This window comes from Pteropus medius, unplaced genomic scaffold (assembly GCF_902729225.1).
Source record: "Pteropus medius unplaced genomic scaffold, Ma_sr-lr_union100, whole genome shotgun sequence".
Taxonomy (NCBI): domain Eukaryota; kingdom Metazoa; phylum Chordata; class Mammalia; order Chiroptera; family Pteropodidae; genus Pteropus; species Pteropus medius.
In genome coordinates this window covers 9,455,879-9,475,025 of record NW_024340699.1, presented here as the reverse complement: position 1 = coordinate 9,475,025, position 19,147 = coordinate 9,455,879, and the positions used below count along the sequence as shown (strand labels likewise).

The 19,147-nt window shown below is 54.5% G+C and overlaps 1 protein-coding gene across 1 annotated transcript in view; it reads right to left on the bottom strand.

Moving 5' to 3' along the window:
- KCNIP1 (potassium voltage-gated channel interacting protein 1) overlaps nt 1–11,572 on the bottom strand; it is a 260,707-nt gene extending 249,135 nt beyond the window's left edge. The window contains exon 1 of the mRNA XM_039877637.1: nt 10,722–11,572. Within this exon, the coding sequence (XP_039733571.1) occupies nt 10,722–10,809 (88 nt within the window). The 5' untranslated portion in view covers nt 10,810–11,572. The remainder of the gene's footprint in view (nt 1–10,721) is intronic.
- Nucleotides 11,573–19,147: the final 7,575 nt, after the last annotated feature.

Here is a 19,147-nt window from a genome sequence, read left to right as displayed (position 1 = left end):
GGCGATGCCTCATCTCAGGAAGCCCATGGGAATACAGTGGCTGCACCAGCAAAATGACAAGCTTGTCTCCAGTGAGAACTTTTCTCAAAGCTTGACTTGAACACTTCGAGTTTCTCATTTTGGGTTTTGTGCACGTATTGGCTGCCTCCTCCGTGCCGTGCCGGGCACTCTGACAGGGCCTGGAGATGCGGACACTAGCAGCACCTCACGCTCATTCTAGCTGGGCCAGTGGCAGGAAGAGAACACATGAGCAAAAGATCCCCAAGTCACAGCACTTGACTGACTTACGAGGACCGAGGACCGAGTGACTTAGAGAGGTGGAGAGCATTCTAACCAACTGCGTGGCTAAGAGTTTGATTTCTCTGTTTAACGCCAAACTAATACATCACTTGGTCGGAGGCGCGCTACACTCTTCATCACGCCCTTTGACGCATCCATTTCATCCTCTCGGCGGCTGAAGGGAAGAAATACACTATGGTTTTCATTAGGCCTCTCTTATTGATGAAGAAACTGAGACCCAGAACGTAAGTAACTTGCCTAAGGTCGTTACTGTCCAATTAACAGGCCGTCGAACTGGTATTTGAACTAAGGTCATTTCATAGCAGCGCCTATGCCTTCGAACACTGTATTATACCACTCGCTTATTTACTTCTCTTAATTTTTAATTTTGGAAATGACTGACCACAGAAGAGCTGCGAAATCATACTATTCGCACGCATACCCTTCGCTTTGATTGACACACTATTATCAATGTTTTGCTGGACTTAAACTTCTTTGTCACTGTGTGTGTGTGAGGGGGGAGTGGGTGGGTGTACATGTTTGTGCGTGTGTCTCTGAACCATTTGAGAGTTAGGTTCATGGACTTTAAACACGAGGCTGGTTTAGAAACCGCGTGGGAGCCAGCCTGGCTAGAGGAGGGGGCGCATGCGGTCAGGGGAGGCCGGAGCAGGAAGTGGGCGGAGACTGTGGGGTGCGGGCGGCGAGGGCCAGGCCTAGCAGTCTGGGGTGTGCGCTAACATGGGCGGGACAGGCAGTGACATGGTGACGGCGAACGCGCAACTTTTGTCGAAGGTTTGAAAACAACTTTTTTAAAAATGAAGATGTGCGCTCAATGAATATCTTTAGGGCCTAATTAAATATACGGGCTTATTGAAGACCATGTGGACAATACAGGTAAGTAACAAGAACTGTAAAGAACGACCCTTAACCCCAACTGAAACCCGTGCTGATATTTCAGTTTACTGCTTTTCCATTTTGCTTTTTCTGTGCACACCTGGCCACAGACGGGAAACTCCTGAATGAACATTTGCGCATCCTGATTTCTACCTCATATCCTGTCGATAGCCTTGGTGCATGTTATTAAGCAGGCCCCATAATAATTTTTCAAAAGCTTAACGTTATTCTAGCAGATAGATGAACCAGAATCTATCTCACCATTTTTCAACTATAGGTCAGGTTGTCTCCAGGTTTTCATTATTATAATGTAATTCTTGATGAATCCCCCGACAGGAGTCTTTGCACATTCTGACGATCTGCGTAGAGTAGACTTCTGTGGGGTGTTTTACTTTCCTAAGGTAATTGTGAAAAAAATACTACAGACTGGGTGACTTAGACCAAGGGTCCCCAACCCCCCGGCCAGGGACTGGTACCGGTCCGTGGCTTGTGAGGAACCAGGCTGCACAGCAGGAGGTGAGTGGCAGGCCAGAGAGTGAAGCTTCATCTATTTGCAGCTACTCCCCAGCGCCAGCATCACCACCTCAGCTCCACAGATCATCAGGAGTTAGATTCTCATAGGAGCACCAGTCCCTGGTGCCCAAAAGGTTCGGAACCCACTGACTTAGACAACTGAAATTTATTTTATCATTATACTCGAAACTGGAAGTCCGAGCTCAAGGTGCTGGCAGGCTTCTGGCCAGGCCTCTCTCCCGTTTGTAGATGAGATGGCCACTGTGTTCTTGCTATGTCCTCATGAGGCCTTTTCTCTGTGTGTGTGCTCTCCTCTCAGAAGGACACCAGTCCCATTGGATCAGTGCCCCACCCTTATGACCTCGCTTAACCTTAATTACCTTTTTAAAGATCTTATCTCTAAAGATCATCACATTGGGGGGGTCAGGGATTCAGCATATGAATGTTTGGGGGGGACACAATTCAGTCTCTGAAAGAGGGGGACAGCGCTGAGGGATTTGCCCAAGGGACTGTTCTTTTAGTTATGCACGGGATCTTCAAAGCAGCAGCTTTGGCTTTGTGACCTTCAACCTCTCCCTGCCTCAGGGTGAGAATGAGAACAGGACTAGGGCTGGGTAGAGTGTAGGGCTCCTTAGAAAGCCTCGGGAATAAGTAGCAATCAACACGCAGTGGCCATTATCATTCCTCATACGGCGCCTGTTGAGTTGGAATAATACGCCGCTGTGTCTGGATAATGAGGCGCCGAGGGCCCACCACGCAGGACGCAGGATGCAGGAGTGTTCCGTTGTCCAGCGAGCCTCTGCCTCCGGCCTTAGGAATGTCCTGGTCTCCAAGTGACAGCAGGTTCCCAGCTGATGTTTGCAGATAGCAAGCCTGGGCTTGGCTCTGCCTGCTGAGCACAGATGGTTTGAAAAGATGCCACCCAAACTGGCCCGGGGTTAATCAAAAGATTATGGAAAGAAAATTGGGGTAGGCGAACCCCAGACTGTCAATCCAGCCTCAGAATTCTCTCTCCCTCCCTGACTCCCGTCCAGCTCTCAGCCTCCAACCTCATTTCAGCAAGAAGTGAAAATTGGCCAGACAGGAAGCTCGGCCCTGGCGGGAGGCGTCTGCTCTCCTTCCCCTCCTTGCAGTCTTGGCCGTTGCACCAGTTCTCCCCTATTTTCGCTGTTTGACTGGAAAAGGTGACCTACAGATGGTGGTTTGGGGTGCAGACTTGGGGGCTCAGGTCTCAGGGGAAACTTCCGGAATGGCGCTGCTTCCATCGGAAAGGAGGCCTCGAAGCCTGGATTTCTGAAACAAGACTGGCCAAACTGGGAAGGAACCAGTTTTTCTTTGCTAGTCTAACCCGGATCTGAGTGTCAGCAATGGAGGGAGTGTAACGTGGGGCTTTCAGCCGGGCTCTGTCCCATGCTGCCTGAGTGCCTGGGAGCCAGCCGGGCCCTTCCCTTTCCTGAAGCTCAGGTCTTCCCGTCTGTCAGTGGGGCTGCCTAGAGCTCTTAGCCCTCCAGGGTCCTTCTGCACGTGAAGTAAGTGGCACATGCAGTGCTTAGAGCAACGAGCGGGGGCCGTGGGCAGTGTCGCAAGTATTGTTATTGAGTCTTAAAATTCCACGGCTGAAAGAGACCTTTGAAATCAGCAACTCCCTCATTTTAGAGGTGGGGAAACTGAGGCCCAGAAAAGGAAAGCCACCTGCTCAGTGAGCAAATGTGAGGATTTAGATTCGAACCCAGGCCCAGCTCCAAAGCTGCTGCTTTTGTGGCTGGAAGAACATGAAATTTGGAAACGTGATGGCTTTAGCAAGAGGGCCCGGGCTGGCTTTGTGTTCACAACCCTCCCACCCTCATTCCAACGGGAGAAAGGCTTCCCTCTGGCTCCGAACTGGGGGTCTGTGGGTACAGGCAGGGTGGTCGCTGTGGTGGCGGCGAATGCCTTTCCTGGCCTCTCTTCCCAGAGTCTTGGCCACCGTTTCCATCCAGCTGGACTGGGAAGCCTGTGCATCTTCTCATCTCTTTCTCTCTCCCCAAGATCCTCTCTCCAGCTTTCTGCCTTTCCAAGGGGCCCTCAGAGCCTCGGTCCCCCTTCCTGCCCTTCTGCACGGGGTGTGGATGGACAATGGCCAGCTGCAGTGGATGGGCAGTGCAGGCCTGCTGCTGAGGACGCAATCCCACGGAGCACGCAAGAACTGGAGTGGGAGGGGGACCAGGCCCTTGACCTTGCTTGCACTGACCGCCCCATCTCATCGAGGTCATTCTGGCTGGTTGCTTGTCAAACTCCAGCACAGAAATTCTGAACAGAGTGATGGGGAGTGGGAGGCCTCTGATGTAGCCCGGCACAGTCCAAGCCTCAAAAACGGACTCAGCCTGACGTCGCTGGGCAGGGAAAGCTTTCAGTTGTCATTTATTCAACATCCCCTGGGTGCTTGACGCACCCGAAACAAGCCCCACACAGTACGTGCTTCTGTGGGGTTTGCAGTCTCCTGGGGGGTGAGGGGATGGACAATATCAAATAAAAAGGATAATTTCAGCTGTTAACGAGGTGTCGATTTCAGAACTGTATTCAGGAGTGACTGCGGGAGGAGGGGGTACAACTTTGCAGGAGCAGCAGTTTGAGAGAAAGTCCGGGAGAAGACCGAACTTGGAGCCTGCCTCCGCTCTGCCCGCTTCCTCCAGGCGGCAAGTTCGAGGTTTCGTTGCACGAGAAGACGAGACGGGCGGGAACTTGTTTACGAAGCAGCTGTTTCGCGCTGGGTCCTGCGAGTGTCACTGGCACCGTCTCGCACAGTCTCCCGGGGGCCCCATGCCCTGGGAACTACTGGCCCGATTTTCCAGGAGAGGACACAGACTCGAGATGGGAAACGGCTTGTCCAAGGCTATCGTGCCAGCAAGCGGCGGGATTTGAACCCAGGACTGTCTGGCTCCAGAGCTGTGCTTTTTCTTTACCCGTAACTTGCTGCCCTCCATGGCCACGTCACACGACTACCTCTAAACTTGGAAATCGACACTTCTCAGGGGCCTGGGGAATATTCGGCAACCCTAAGAGGACCACGGGTCAAGCCGGCATGGCCAGGGTCCTCCGGGCCTCTGAAGGCCGGTAAGACCTGACCTGACCCATTCCACCCCATGTCTCCGTATCGCAGCCTACGGCACCTCCTGCTGTCTCCGACTACTTTTAATTTGGAACAAACGAGCTCCTCCCCCCGTGGCCAGGACGAGCAGCCCCAAACAAATCTCTCCTGCCTCGCATGAGGGTTATCTAGAAGAGAGGCTTGGTGGTCCCAGAGAGGAACAGCTTTGGCGGGTGCGGGGAGGTCCCACCTTCCTCTCTCCCCTCTGCCATGGGACTGTGGGGAACCTAGAGAGCACTTGGCCAGCAGGACGGATGAGGGAGAGATGGGCCTGCTACAGAGGGACAAGGATGAGAGACCTGTAGGCTGGAATCAGGACACTGGGCATTGGGAGAGCCAAGGCGAGCATGTTGCCCACTCTGCTGGCTCTGGCTCTGAGTGTAGAGGGAGGCATGGACCAGCCCCCAGTGACTGAAGTTTCTGGCGACGACAAGGCAGATGCACACAAAGGGTCCCCTGTGCAATTGGGGAGAGGGGCTGTCCTAACACAACCTCAGTGCCTGCCTGCACTGCCAGGACCATGAGCTGGCTGGGACCTGGGGTGCTGGGGACCCTCTCTTCTCCCGACAAAGGGAAGTGCACACGGCTGAGCTTCTCATGGGATAGGCGGCATCCCCCTTTGCAGGGGGCACTGTCACATCTGAAAGGTCCCAAGGTCCCCAATGTCAAGACCGTCACCTAACCAGAGAATTCTAGTAAACAGTATTTCAATTCCAGATTTCTGGGCGCCCAAAACCTTGTGTATTTCCCCACTGACAAGACCGCTTTTCACACTTGCCCTATAAGAAAGGAGAGCAGTGTGGGAGGGCCCCTCACGTAGCATCTAACAGGTACCCTGTAAGCTGGAAGAGCACCTATGTGGCTGTCTTGCTGACCTTGGCCTACGGTGTGTCCCCTTTCCCCATAAATTTTATTTCTTAGTCTAGGCCATGCCATATTATGGAATTTGTCCCAACCTCTTGCCAGACGGGTGGCTGCCCTGGAGGGACCCAGCTGATACAAAAGCTCCTGACAAACCCACTTACAAAATCAGTGGGAAGCTGGGGATGCTCTCTGCTGGTGACAAGGTAAGGAGCAATGCCCGCAGGGGCATCTTTTCCAGCCCATTGAAGTGGAGAGGAAATCTGGTCTTGGCCCTAGTAGGTCATGGGTTCTAATTCCAGCGCTGCCAGCTGGGGTCCCTGGCTCAGCTAAAGATCAGTTTCCTTATCTGTTAATATGGTGATTACAACACCTACTTCTAGGGCCAGGACACGGCGAGACGAGAGAGGTGCCTGGGGCACGAGCTTTAGGAGGGCTTTACCCTCAGCTTCATACAAGTGCAAGGTCACCCTCTGCCCTGCTAGCTGCCAGCCTGTTACTTGTATTATCCTCATTAAATTAAAAAACAACCTTGTGCAGTTGATACTGTCTCCAATTAAAAGTGAGGAACCTTGGCTTGGGTTACTTGTATAACTCCCCCAGTTCACAGAGCTGGTAGATGGACAGAGTTGGGACTCAAGCCCAGTCTGCCTGAAAGCAGAGCCCATCACCAAGTTCAAGGTCAGTTTCTTGAGGATCCTTAACAGCAGCTGGGGAGGAGGCAAGAGGAACAGCCTGTCCTCGTTGTGTCTGAAGCCAAGGTCCTGCCTCACACAGAGAGAAACAGGCTGGGCCTGGTGGCAGCCGTGAGTCAGGGCTCCAGGCCATTGTCCTCGAGATAAATCTCATAAGGTCAGCCCCACAACCCCCTCCCCACCCTGCAGCCACGTGGGTGGCCAGGACATTGCTAGAAGCTCTCCTGGATTGGATTCCTCCCTCCTGCTCACTTTGGCTTGGCCATCTCTGCTTGGTGTGACAGATGGGTGCCCCAAGTGCAGAAGGAAATGGGCTTAACACCCCCAGCCAGAGAGGTGGAGCCTGCACAGCTTCTGGCTCCTGCCGGTGGCCCCAAGGTCTCCGTGAGGGGGTGGGGAGCTGGTTGCCTAGGAAGAGGCAGGTTCCCTAGATCCCTGGGTTAACCAAGGCATCTCAGCCAGGAGCTGGGCTTCTGCTCAGTTAAAGAGTTGGGAGGGCCTGGCTTTAGGGGTCACACTTCTAACTCCTAATAAGGTAATCAGGTATGCGAAAGGTTCAAATGTCATGTCAGCACTGGGTGGGGCCTTAGGAAAGCAAGTGCAGGAGAGGGGAAGCACAGAATGTTCTAGAGACCAGAGAAGCCCCTCTGAGTCTGTGCCCAGAGCTGGAGAAACCAGCAGTGAGTGAGGAGTCCCTGGCCTGAGAGCATCAGCTATTAACCCCGTGAGGCCGAGGTACGGCCCCTGAGCCCTGGATAAGTGCGGAGCTGTGTACACACGACTGTTAATCCTGTAAGGAGGGTGTTATGATTCCATTGATAGTTTAACTGAGGCCGGAGAGGTGATGGACCCAGCACCAGGCTTCCTGGCCACTGTGCAGAGGACCCGGGCTGTCCCAGCTGACGCCAACGGCCCTTCCCACTGCACACTCGGTTTGTGAACTTTTTTTTTTAAGCAAATTAAAAAAAAAAAAAACACCTCTTTCCTTAAATTTTGGAGAAATTCAGTATGTAAAACAAATCGAAGTCGAGCTGCCGGGCGGGAGTGGGGGTGTCGGAACTCCACACGCCATCGAGAACGAGGCTCGGCTCTGAATGACGTGTCTGGCCGGAGGCTCACCCTCTGGCCACAGACTGGACAGAGCTCAGCAGTGCCTTCACTGAGCACCCTGGGACAGGGCACGTCCCAGAAAGCTCCTCCTTCAACATCATCTCAGGGCCCTGGCCGGCGTCTGTGCCAGACAGTGCTGCTCCGTTCCCTGGCACTACTGGCTAAAGGCCCACGCTGGGCTGGACAGAGACAGGGAGCTCTGGCCACAGCGGCGAGGGGAACGTCCGTGGTCCCTGCCCTCACAGAGCTGAAGTCCGGGGGGCAGAGACAGCCTTTAGCACACCTGCTCCTCAGGGAACGTGGATTGCATGTTGTGACCAGGGCTATCAAGGAAAAACTCAAGGTCAAGGGAATGTGTGAGCAGAAGAACCTGATCAGTTCACCTCTGTAAAAGGCACCGATGAGAAGCCCGGCCGCCCGGCAGCGTAGACTAACGGGAAAGGGGACTGCTGGCATCAGGGGCAGGCAGCCAAGGTCCACTGACAGGCAGGGCATGGAGGGGTGGTCTTGGGCTCTCTCTGCTCCCCAGGTATTCCCAAGGCAGGTGAGAAACAGCAGATTATCCCCAGGACCAGCAGGAGGTACTTGGTCCTATAAAATCTTTATATTCCTAAATCCTGAAAGGGACAAAGAAAAACCCTTCTAAGGGATGGATTATTGCAAATGTAGGACTCGGCACAATGAATAATGAATAAGTGAAAACACAATTAAAACCAGATATCATTAAGCAAATGTAATGCGTTAGCATAGGGTCGAATCTAAATCCACCTAGGGCTGGTTTATACATTAGACAGACCTTTCTCCACTCCCCTGCTCAGGCCTGGCCCTGCTCCCGCAGTCACTTATTTAACAAATATTCAGCAAACACCTGGATTGGGCAGAACATCAGCTTCCCAGTGCATGGCTGGTTCAGAGCCAGGGCTGTGTAAACGCGTGGTTCTCTCTGTGGAGCTGGGAGACACGGTTCTGTACTGGCACCTGCTGTGGCTGCCTCCCAAAGCCTCTGCTGTAGAAAACTCAGTACTGAAGCAGGTCAGAGGAAGGCGGGGTCCCCAGTGCTGGTCCCTGTGGAGCCCCTTCTGTGTCGCACAGACCTCAGTCTCTGGGATGCTGAGCAGAGAGAAGGAGCTAGCCTGCCTCACAGAGGCCTTCTCTGCAGAGGCCGACACGCCGATGCCGCGTCCTCTGCCGGTGCCGGCCTCCTCCCTCCCGTCCAGCCCTGCCCTGCTCTCCTGCGCGTCTCAGCTCAGGCGCCACTGTGGGAGGAGGCCTCCCGCCAACTCGGCACTCAGCGTGAGGCCCGCGTGGGATTTGTGTCCTCGTCCTGTTCCCCCCCGCCCCAGAATGCACGTAACTTGATGGAGGGCTTGTGTCTTAGTTGTCCACGTGTCCGGTGATGAGCGTGCAACAGAGTAGGTGCTTAATAAATATTAAGCCAACGATTGTAGGCAAATATGCAGAAGACGATATCTTCATGCTCATTGATTCAGATAGTCATCTATCTTCTCTCTCAACCTTTCTCTTTTTCACACATGCGCACGCGCCCCCTTTGCACACTCACTCTCACGCTCACTCTCTCACACTCACCCCTCGGGCTGCGTAACGTCCTTCTGTGAGCTCTCTCCCCCTCTGGTGCTGCCTGCGGGGGACAGACCCACCTGCAGGGAGCTAAATTAAAGAGACGCATCCCGCAGCGGGGATGGCCCTCTCCAGACCCAGGCCCGTCTCGGCCCCCGACTGCCCCCTCGCATGGGGTCACTGCGACACGCTCGGGGAAGGGATCCTGTCTCGGCTTCCTGGACCCTTTGCGCCAGTGCCGGAAGGTTAGACAGGCAGGAGGTCACGGATGCATTTTTCACATGAGGCGGCAGCTTGCCCAGGGAGCAGAACCAGAGCTGAGCCCTAAGATTCCTAACTCCAGACCCAAGCTCTTTCTGCCTCACGTCTGGGCAGCAGAGACTGGCATCGGGTGCCGCCCTCACCCCTCACCCCCAGCGAGGGCGGAAAAGCCTCGTTTTGTCAGAGGATTGTGTGGGGGAACTTCGTGCAATTTTAGAAATCTAGTGGGGACAGAACGGGAGTGACAAACGGGCCAGAGAAAGGAAATAAGCAAAATCTCACCATTCCCTCTCCCACCCCCGCCTTACAGTCTGCAGCAGGCCAAACCTGCTGGGCGGCCGGGGCCATGAGCCATTTCACCAGAGCTGGCCACACATGGCCTTTCTCTTCTCTCGTCTTCATGGTTTAAAATCCCGGTCAAGGTTTGCGGGCCTCTCCCCTGCCCCGACCCTGAATACTCTGCTGCTGCCAGTGCATCTCCCTCAAGCCTCTCCTCCTGAACCAGGACATGAATCTTTAAAGACTTTTTTTTTTTTCCCCAGCTAGTAAAGCCACACTAAGCTGCTCTCCCTTTAAATATTATCTCCAGAAAGTTTGCCAGAGGGTGTGTGAGTGCCTCGCCCTCCTTGGCCAGAGTGAAATGTGGGCTCAGAGGCAGGGACAGGCCCTGGAGAAGTTCGGCTCCCCCAGCTCCTCGGGCTGGGTCGCATACAGGCAGCCCCAGTTCTGGTCCGCAGCCACCCTGCTGGGCTCCTGGGGAGTTAAACTCGCAAACCGCCTGCCGCCCCGGTTCTCGGAGAGGTAGAGCAGACAGACACCAGATAGGCAGCAGATGCGGAGGGACAGGGATCCAAGAAAGCGGAACGACAAACAAGCCCCAGAAATGCAGGACCCTGGAACCCGACGAGAGGAAGCTATTGGTACATCGGCCCCGGAGCTGACGCGGATCCCGCACCCACCAGTGCACGGAGGATGGACGGCCCCATTGCCACCTCCTGCTGGCCCCTCAAGCGACTCTGTTCTGCAGTTACTCACAGCCACCGCATCAAATCTCTCTTTTATCAACAAGACACAAAGCTGCGTGGATAACTTCTTGAAACTCTAGTCACGCCGAGCGGCTTCCAGCGCTCTGGGAAGGCCTCCGTCCCTCTGCCCGCCTGCAGCCAATCAGCCACACACCACCAAACCCATTTCAAAAGTTCCAGGCAATTAGAGCCAGCTGAGCATGGTGCCCGCCTGCTCAGAGCCAGGACCCCGACTGTCAGCAAGCCCAAGTCCCAGCCACCAATTCCTCCTCCGAGCCCCGGGCACACCGGAACGGCCACACTTGCCACCCCGAGGCACGCTAACCAGTCAGATCACACATCAAGACAGAGAGTGAGGGTCGAGGCCGGGCTTCCTACCTTTGCTGAGGGTCCCAGTGATGAGCTTCAAGATGGTCTGCGCAAATTTCAGGAACCCGAGCTTGCATCTTTTGGAGCAGCCGCTCATGATGGCAGAGGGAAGGCAGGCTTGGCTGTCGGCGCCCAGAAGGGAAGGCTGCCACCTTGCCTGCCGCTGGAACTCGGAGCCTGCCTGGGCGAACCCTGAGAGCTGGACGCACCCCAGAAGCTCCGGGAACAGCACAGCTGCCTCTGCAGTGAGTCCGGCTTCTGCATCCACGGAGCCTGCAGGGCACGATGTCTGCTCCCTTCCCCGGCCTTTCCTCCACGCCTTCCTGCTTTCTACTCGAGTCCTAACCCACAGGAAGAGCTCAGGTTGCCAGCGCCGGGACGGCTCTGAGGGCCGAGGAGCAGAGCGGAGCTGAGCGGAGCAGGGAGGGAGGAGCCCGAGCGCTCCCAGGCTTTGCTGTCTTTCTTTCTTACATGACAGTGGCAATGGAGCAATTAATACTCGGTCCGAAGGGAGGGGACCGCCGCACGGAAACACTCATCTCCGTTCGTTCGCAGCTTCCCGGCCGGCTCTCCCGCTCTTTCCTTCCTGGCGAATCCGATCAATCAATTCTCCTCCGTGCCTTGATTGGGATCCCGGAGAACTCCCCACAGAGCAGGAAGCTGCTGCTGGGCACTCAGTGGAAAGTTTGCAGTCAGCCTCCGAGTGGCCTGGTTTGCATCACGGAGAAGTCGGACTGAGTGCAGAGCTTCTTGCGGGGAGTCGGGGGCTGGCCTGTGCAGCTCCCTCTGCAGCGAGGCCGAGGCAGCAGCAGGGGCCGCCTCCCGCCCCTGACCCGCGCCTGGCCTCAGCTCCAGGTGCCCCCACTCACCCCACTCAGAGTCAGCTGCGTTCTGGCTTCCGCCCCTGCAGAGCAGGCGAGGGTCTGCGTGCGCTCATCAGCACGGGAGTATGATTAGGGATTTTCTTGATGAAGAAAGCACTCCTCAGAAATACCATAAAAGAATGCCCCAAATTCAAACACTATGACTACAGCACAGTCCCCTCAGAGGTAAAAATGCAAATGTGAAGTCCAAGGATTGCTTAATATAAAGTCTGGTTGCCGTTCAGTACCGTAGGGTGTGAGGGTTACAAGGGACCTCTGGGGACACCTCATCCTGCCCTCTACACAGAGCATTACTTTCCTTGGTGTTTCACGGGCCATCGCCATGGGCACCACTTGCCAACGCCCTTGGCGACATGTGCTCAGCAGACATGAAATCCACCTTCAGCTGAACTAAGCCATGCCCTGGGAAGGTCTTTCTCTTCCTCTCCATCAGCTTGCCTCCCTGTTACCAGCTTCTCTGGGACGTTTGAGAGGAATGGGTGGCTTAAGAGGAATGGAGACCACCAACTGACAGAATGCCAGGTAAACTGAAACGCATGCTCCACGCCCGGTCTCTTCCCCACCTTCTATGAGTTATGAGGACGTGAATCTTGGAACAAATCTCAGCTTTTAGGGTGGTCACTGACAAACTTTGGCTTCTGGAACGCACCCCGGAGTCAGCCCACAAGCACAGAGCCGTCCTCCGAGCCCCAAAGCGCCCGCGCCCCTGACGGCAGCATACGAGGCACAGCATATACGATGGAAGGGAGCCCGGGCAGAAAGTGCCCAGCAAGCTTGATGTCTCAGGGCTGGAAATTGCCACGTTGTTCACTCTTTGTCTCCAGTTAAAACGCACATGGTATCTGGGAACGTTAATGGCACTCGGTCTTGTCAACCAGTAGTGGCTGGCACCAATTCCACGCCAACAGGAATCCCCAATTAGCCACCAGGATTCCTTCTCGGGGTTTTGACAGTCTTTTGTTCACTTACTCATGTACCCAATATTTACCAAGCTCCCTGTACATAGAAAACAGCTCAGCAACCTTGGTGCAGGAAGCACTGAGCGCCCAGGATGCAAAAAACGCCAAGCTAGGCAAACTGGACAGACACAGTCATGCCCTCTTAAGCCTTATGGTGAAGTGCATTTATCACCGGACACTAAGCCCTTGTCAAGAATCCGTTTACCCAATGAACTCTGTTCATTTTGCAGAATCTTAGTGGGCAGGTAGGTGTTACGATGCAGGGAACTAGATCGAGGACCAGGCAAAGGGCAGCACTGCCTTGACCCCGAGGAGGAGAAAGATTAGAGCGAGAAGGTCTAGAGGAGGAGGATGTGGTACCCACTTGACCGTTTTACCAAGGAGAACTTTGCCTTCTGAGCGAATGACATGGAACTCTCAGCTAGGTCCAGTCACACCTCTTCCATCTCACACGGGAGACAGACACTGGAAATCGAGAGACCAGGAGAAATGATGGCCGGGGGAGTGGCTCCCGCAAGGTGATGAGCAGCACCTGTGTGGGGATGACAGGAGAGGTCTGGTGGGGGTCTGTGTTTGGACTCTAGCTCGGGATTCTGGAATCCCAACATTTGAACACACAGCGGGAAGCAGCAGCGGCACCCACTGTTCGGAGGATCTGGCAAATCCTGCAGACACAGAACTCTTCTGAGCAAGATGGGTAGTGGCTAAGAGCACGGACCTTTGTACCAGGTGCTTAATCACTCACTTATTCATTCTACACATATATATTTACGTACAAACCTACTATCGCCATGGCCTCTGCTCCAGGCGCTGAGTATACAGTGGTGGACAAAGCGAAGTCCTGGGCTTATGGAGTTCACATTCATATAGCAGAAGGACAGATAAGTCCACGACTGTATCTCTATGCAGGATTGCGCTCCACGTGGATGGAGAGTGACAGGATCTCCCATTTTACAGGTCATCAGGGAAGGCTTCTCTCTCTGTTCAAATGACATTTAAGCAGAGACCCCCAAACCAGCCGCGCAGCTCTCTGGGGGTCATAACTGTTAGGGCTGAGGGAACACCAAGTGCAAAGGCCAGAGACAGACCTGAGATGCTAAGGTCTGCAGTGTAGCAGCTGTTGAGTTAACAGGAGAGCCTCAGTTCTTTTTTTTTTCTTCTGGAAAATGGGAGTAATAATCCTTATCTCACAGGATTTGGAGAGGTTTAAGTGAAATCGCTGTGTTTAATAGAGGGTCTGGTGTCGGAGGCGGCTTTGTCAGCGGCCAAGGTCATGACGGTTGTTCTTCCTGCTGTCACTCCTGCCCCTGTCCCCTAAAACAAGCCTACAAGTAAGCAGAGGCCGTGCAGATAAAGCTTCATGGTCACTGAAAACCACGGAGCTGGGCTCCAAATTTTAATCTCCTCTAGTAGTAGTAAATCAAGCACTGAGCGTTGCAGATTCGTCTCTGATCTTGGCAGGCCCACTCGGCCTTAGATAAATGACTTGGGCCCAGAGAGGGTCAGCAGCATCTGAAACCCCACACAGCAAAATCCCCAGAAGTGTGGGCAAGGTGTTTATTGTGCCAAGAACATTCTCAGTTGTGCCAGAGTTAAAGTCATAATAGGAGGGTACAGGAGAGGACTGTTCTCTGCTCAAGGGACACGTGATTCTGCAAATAAGGAACAGGAGAGGCCACGTGCCAGCGGAGTCTTCAGGTGGCGCCAGGGAAATTAGAGCATCAGCAGGTTTGTAATTAGCCTCCCTGTCACAGATGTGCTTCAGACGAAAGCACTTGGGAAGGCAGTTACCTCTCCACCTGAAACCATCTATAGGAACCTTCACACCCCAGTTCCAGGGGAAGGACAGACAGATGGGGGCTCCAGATGGCACCTGGGCCCAGGAGAGGGTGCCGACCTCTCCGAGTACAGGGCTAAGAGAGGACGAACATGCTGTCCTTTAGAAGGTTGACAAGCTGTCCTTATGGCGATAACGATGACAGCAGAATCCATGCAGTGCCTTCTACGTGCAGGTGACCGCTCCAGGTACTTACTTTCCACGTATCTAATCCTTACTGTAACCCTGTGAGGTAGGTAGTGTTAGGTTAACCCATCCTACAGATGAGGAGACAGGCCCAGAGAGAGAAGGTAACTTGTCGATGGCCCCTCAGCTGAGGCAGAATTTGAATCAGAGACCATTTGACATTTGACTCTAAAATCATGGAAACTTAATTCATATCTCACAGGGTTCGAAATGAGAGCGACTGGCAGTATGCGGGAGAAACAGTTTGGCCAGACAGTGAAAGAAACAAGCAGCTATCCGATATAACCACGAACAACTTCGTGTCTGGAAGCATCGTGGAGGGAATGGAGATGTTCCTTCTGGAAGGAAATCCCTCCCCGCCTGGCCGTGGAGTGGGAGGGGAGGGGCAGAGGGGCATGGCCAGGAGCAGATTCAGGCACAGTGCGGCCAGGAGACTCGAACCCACCAGCTATTGGACAGAGAATTTCATACACAGGCTTGTGAAGCGGGCACTGGGGAACTATGGACATGGAAACTGGGGGAAGCAGCTGCCACCAGTGCATAGCGGGCTGCGGGGAGCAGGCAAAGGAAGGAACCAAGATCCTCAGGATGTGCACTCCTGCTGGGGAGGGGGGACCCCATGAGGCTCGGAACCAGACTATGAGAGGACGGGGTGCTGTCTGGCTGGTGCTGGCGTCTCTGAGGGGGAGCCATGAGGCTGAATCCGGGAACTCAAAAAACTACATATCGGAAACCGGAACGAGCTGCCGAGACTGGTAGGGTTACCTACTGCCGCCCCCTCATTACCTGCTACCACAGCGGGGTTGGCAGGGGCGGGAAGCTGCCTGGGACAAGGCCCCCTCCCCCAGCCTGCAGCCTCCCTCTCTCTGCCTGTGGAGCCTGTCTTGGGGCGGCCGCTTGCCTCAAGCTGAAATGTTGCTTGCACAGTCCCAGCCCAGCATCACTCAGCATCACCGAGCAGGGCAGAGAAGGGCACCCTTTGAAGCTGGACCTAACGATCAGCCCAGTCTACGTGTTTTCCCTTCTGAGACTCTAGAACCCCACTCTGCCAGGCACGGGGGACACACCGGGAAATGGGACAAGATCTCTTCCCTCGTGAGAACCGCGTTTAGAGGTAGGGGAGGGGAGGAGTGCTCGGACCAAACACAAGCAAACGGATTCATAAGGCAGCGAATTTCAGAGCGCAAAAATACTCCGAAGCAAATCGCAACCAGTCTGTGCTTTCTAATCGGTGGGACGGGGCTCCCGGAGCTCATCATGAGGAAGGGGGCAGATTCCGCAGGGGTCACGAGCCTTTTAGAATTAACCACCATGGGCGCCCTGTCTGGATTACCCGGGTCTCGCGACACGCTCGTGGGGTCGGCACTATTATTTATTATATCCACTTTACAGATGAGGAAACGGAAGCTCAGTCAGGTTTGGGGAGAGAGAGGAAGTCGGACCAAAGGGCCTGGTGACCGACTGGAGGAAAGTCTGGGGGATGGAAGGGAGTCGAAAGCCACCAGTAGTTCTAGAAACAGAACAGGAAAGGTATAAAGAGGGTCAGGTCTGGGGAGGGAGATGGTTACAGACTTCTCATGTCTTGGGGAGAGAAACGTCCAGCTCATAGCTAGAAATGACAGTGAGGAACTCAGGTGCGGGGCTGGGAGCTGGAATTCTCATAAATAAATGATTTTTGTAGCTACTCGGGAAGAAAATAAATGTGGTCTCCCAGCAGGCCAAAAATATTAGCATTTAAATACAGGCTTACACAGGTGGGTAAAAAAGGCAATTTCCTAAGAATTAAATCAGATTTTATCGTTTCTCTAAGTCACGGAAAAATTCGTTCTGCTCCAACGTGGTCCTTGGAGGGTGTGGCTTCCTCTGGCGGCTCCGAGTTCCCAGCGGGCGCCCTGTGGTAACTATGCGACCATGGTGCCTGAGAGCGGGAGAAATTCATCAGCACTGTTGGCTGGACGTCCTCAGGCTCATCTGGGTTGAGGGCAGGGCACCTCGTGTCGGGGGCTCCACGCCCTCTATACTTAACTGTGTCAGCAAGTCTACAGGGGTCCGATGGGGCTGGGGGAACCCCAGTTTTTGCCGCAGAACTACCGGTGGGCGGGGGTGGGGTGGGCGTGAGGCTGCAGGTGCTTCTAGGGAAAAGATGGGAAGAGACCAAATTGGTCCTTGAAGCCGCCTCTGCTCCCTCTGGTGTCCCCCAAATGCTTCCCCATTGCTACCCGTGGACATGTCCTGTCCAGCTGCCTTCTCCTGACCCATCCACACACCATGCTCAGAACTGGACTCGGTCCTGAGGCACGATGGGGCCCCCTTGACTGTGTAATCATGGAGCAAGAAGAACCAGTTTAAACTGGATACCAAAGGTCACAGGTAGGGTGCTGGCTGCTCCAGGTTGACTAACAGAAAGCCCTGTAACAGGGGTCTCCACCTCCTGGGGCCGTGGACCAGTACCGGTCCATAGACTGTTAGGAACTGGGCTGCACAGCAGGAGGTGAGTGGCGGGCAAGGGAATGAAGCTTCATCCAGAGCCAGCATCACCACCTCAGCTCCACCTCAGATCATCAGGCATTAGATTCTCATAGGAGCACCGGTCCCTGATGCCAGAACGGTTGGGGACCACTGCCTTATGAGACAAATTTTTGTCTCACGGCCACTTATGAGACAAATTTATGTCTCACGGCCACTTCCCCTTCTGCTTCCCAGAGTCACTGAAAGTAGGAGACAGCCCCACAAAGTGCAAAGGTGAGGGCTGAAATCCCAATTCCTAGATTCAATAGATTCTAGATGCTTCTTTTCTCTTATTTTCCCATCAAAATACACCTGTCCTGTGTCCCGGGTCCTGAGGGCCCCACACTTTGCAAAAGGCCCAAGTGGCTTCTCCCGTATTCTGTAGCTCAGCGAACCACCATCAGCCTCCCAGATCACCCTGGTCACAACACTGGGAGTCATTCCTAACTCCATCTTCGCCTCCTCCCCTGTGTTAGTTTCCTGTGGCTACTGTCACCAAGTACCTCAAACCAGGCGGCTTAAAGCTACAGAAATTGAGTCTCTCGCAGTTCTGGAGGCCGGAAGTCTGAGGTCGAGGTGTTGGCAGGGCTGGTTCTTTCTGGAGGCTCTGGGGAGACTCTGTCCCACGTCTGTCTCCTTGTCTCCCGTGGCGGTTGTCGGTCCTCTCTCGACATTCCTTGGCTTGCAGACACATCGCTGTGACCTCTGCCCTGATCTTCACGTGACCATCTTCCTGAGTCTGTGTCTCTGTTTTCTCATAAGGACAACGGTCCTTGTGAAAAGGCCACTCCGATCCAGCATGACCTCAGCTTCATTTAACTAATTACTTCTGCAAAGACCCCATCTCCAAATAAGGTCACGTTCTGAGCTTCCTGGGGACACAAACTTTTGGGGGGCCAACTCTTCAAGTTTCCCCCCGGCCAAGTGATGACCAGCTCCTGCCACTCCTACCTCCTTAGTATCTCTCTGATGGACTCACTTCTCACAGTAAATCTGCTGTCACGCCCTCATTTACATTCCACCAACGACTCCCCACCGCCCTCGAAATAATGCCCAAACTGCTTGGCAGTGCTTTCAAGGCCCTTCGGGACCCAACGCTGTTCACCTCTCCCAGCTCATCTGCGCAGGATACAGGATGGTGTCGATTCGCATGTAAATGGGGACTTCTTTGTGTTTCTGTCTGCTTATCACTGGGTAGAAGCTGCTGAAGCAGAGAGACAGGGAAAGCCTGACCCACTGGACAGTGAATGAACTCCACTCTCCCTCGGCACCCAGCACGGTGCTGGCACGCAGACCTTTGATGATGGGACAAAAGGTCTCTGACCTGGAGTGATGCTCAGACAGAGGAAGGAAGACGAAGGGACACTGCTGACGGCCCTACCTCTAGCTCCAGCTTCGGTGTCCTGAGGACGAGCCTCAGCCAGCCACCTGGCTGGAGGGAGGCCACAGCCTTGGGGCCCTTGGAGACATCATCTCTGGGGCTGAGAGGCTGGGGTGGGGAGAGGGGCTGGTCTTTCTCCTGCCCCACACCCTGAGAAGGCCCAGCTTCTCAGGTCCCCCCCCCCAACCCCCGCCTCTCCCGCCTCACTTCCCTCCCTTCCTCCTCACTCCCTTCCCGCCTCCCGGGCCTCCTGGCCGGTCCTCACAGGCCGAGCATGTTGCGACATGTTCCGAGCCTTTGCATTGCTCTTCCTAGGCCTGGGACACTCTGTCCTCGCATGAGCTCATTCTCACTTTATTGAGGTCTTTGTTCCAGAGTCACCTCCGCACAGAGGTCTCTCCAACAACTCTCTGGGGAAGACACCCCTGCCACCATCCATCCCCTCACTCAGCACTTAGCCCTCCCCGGATGTCTGCTCCCCCGCAGAGTGTGAGCTCCCAGACAGCCTGGCACGGTCTGTTTTCTTCTGCTCTGTCCCCAGGGCTGAGCACAGCACCTGGCTGTGAGACGTTGCTCAGCAAGCATATGATCAATCAAAGAATCCCCCTCCCCGCCCCCCCGCCACTCACTGCTAGAGAGTCCGGCCCTCCTTGTTCTTCATGGGGCCAAAATCCCCCTCC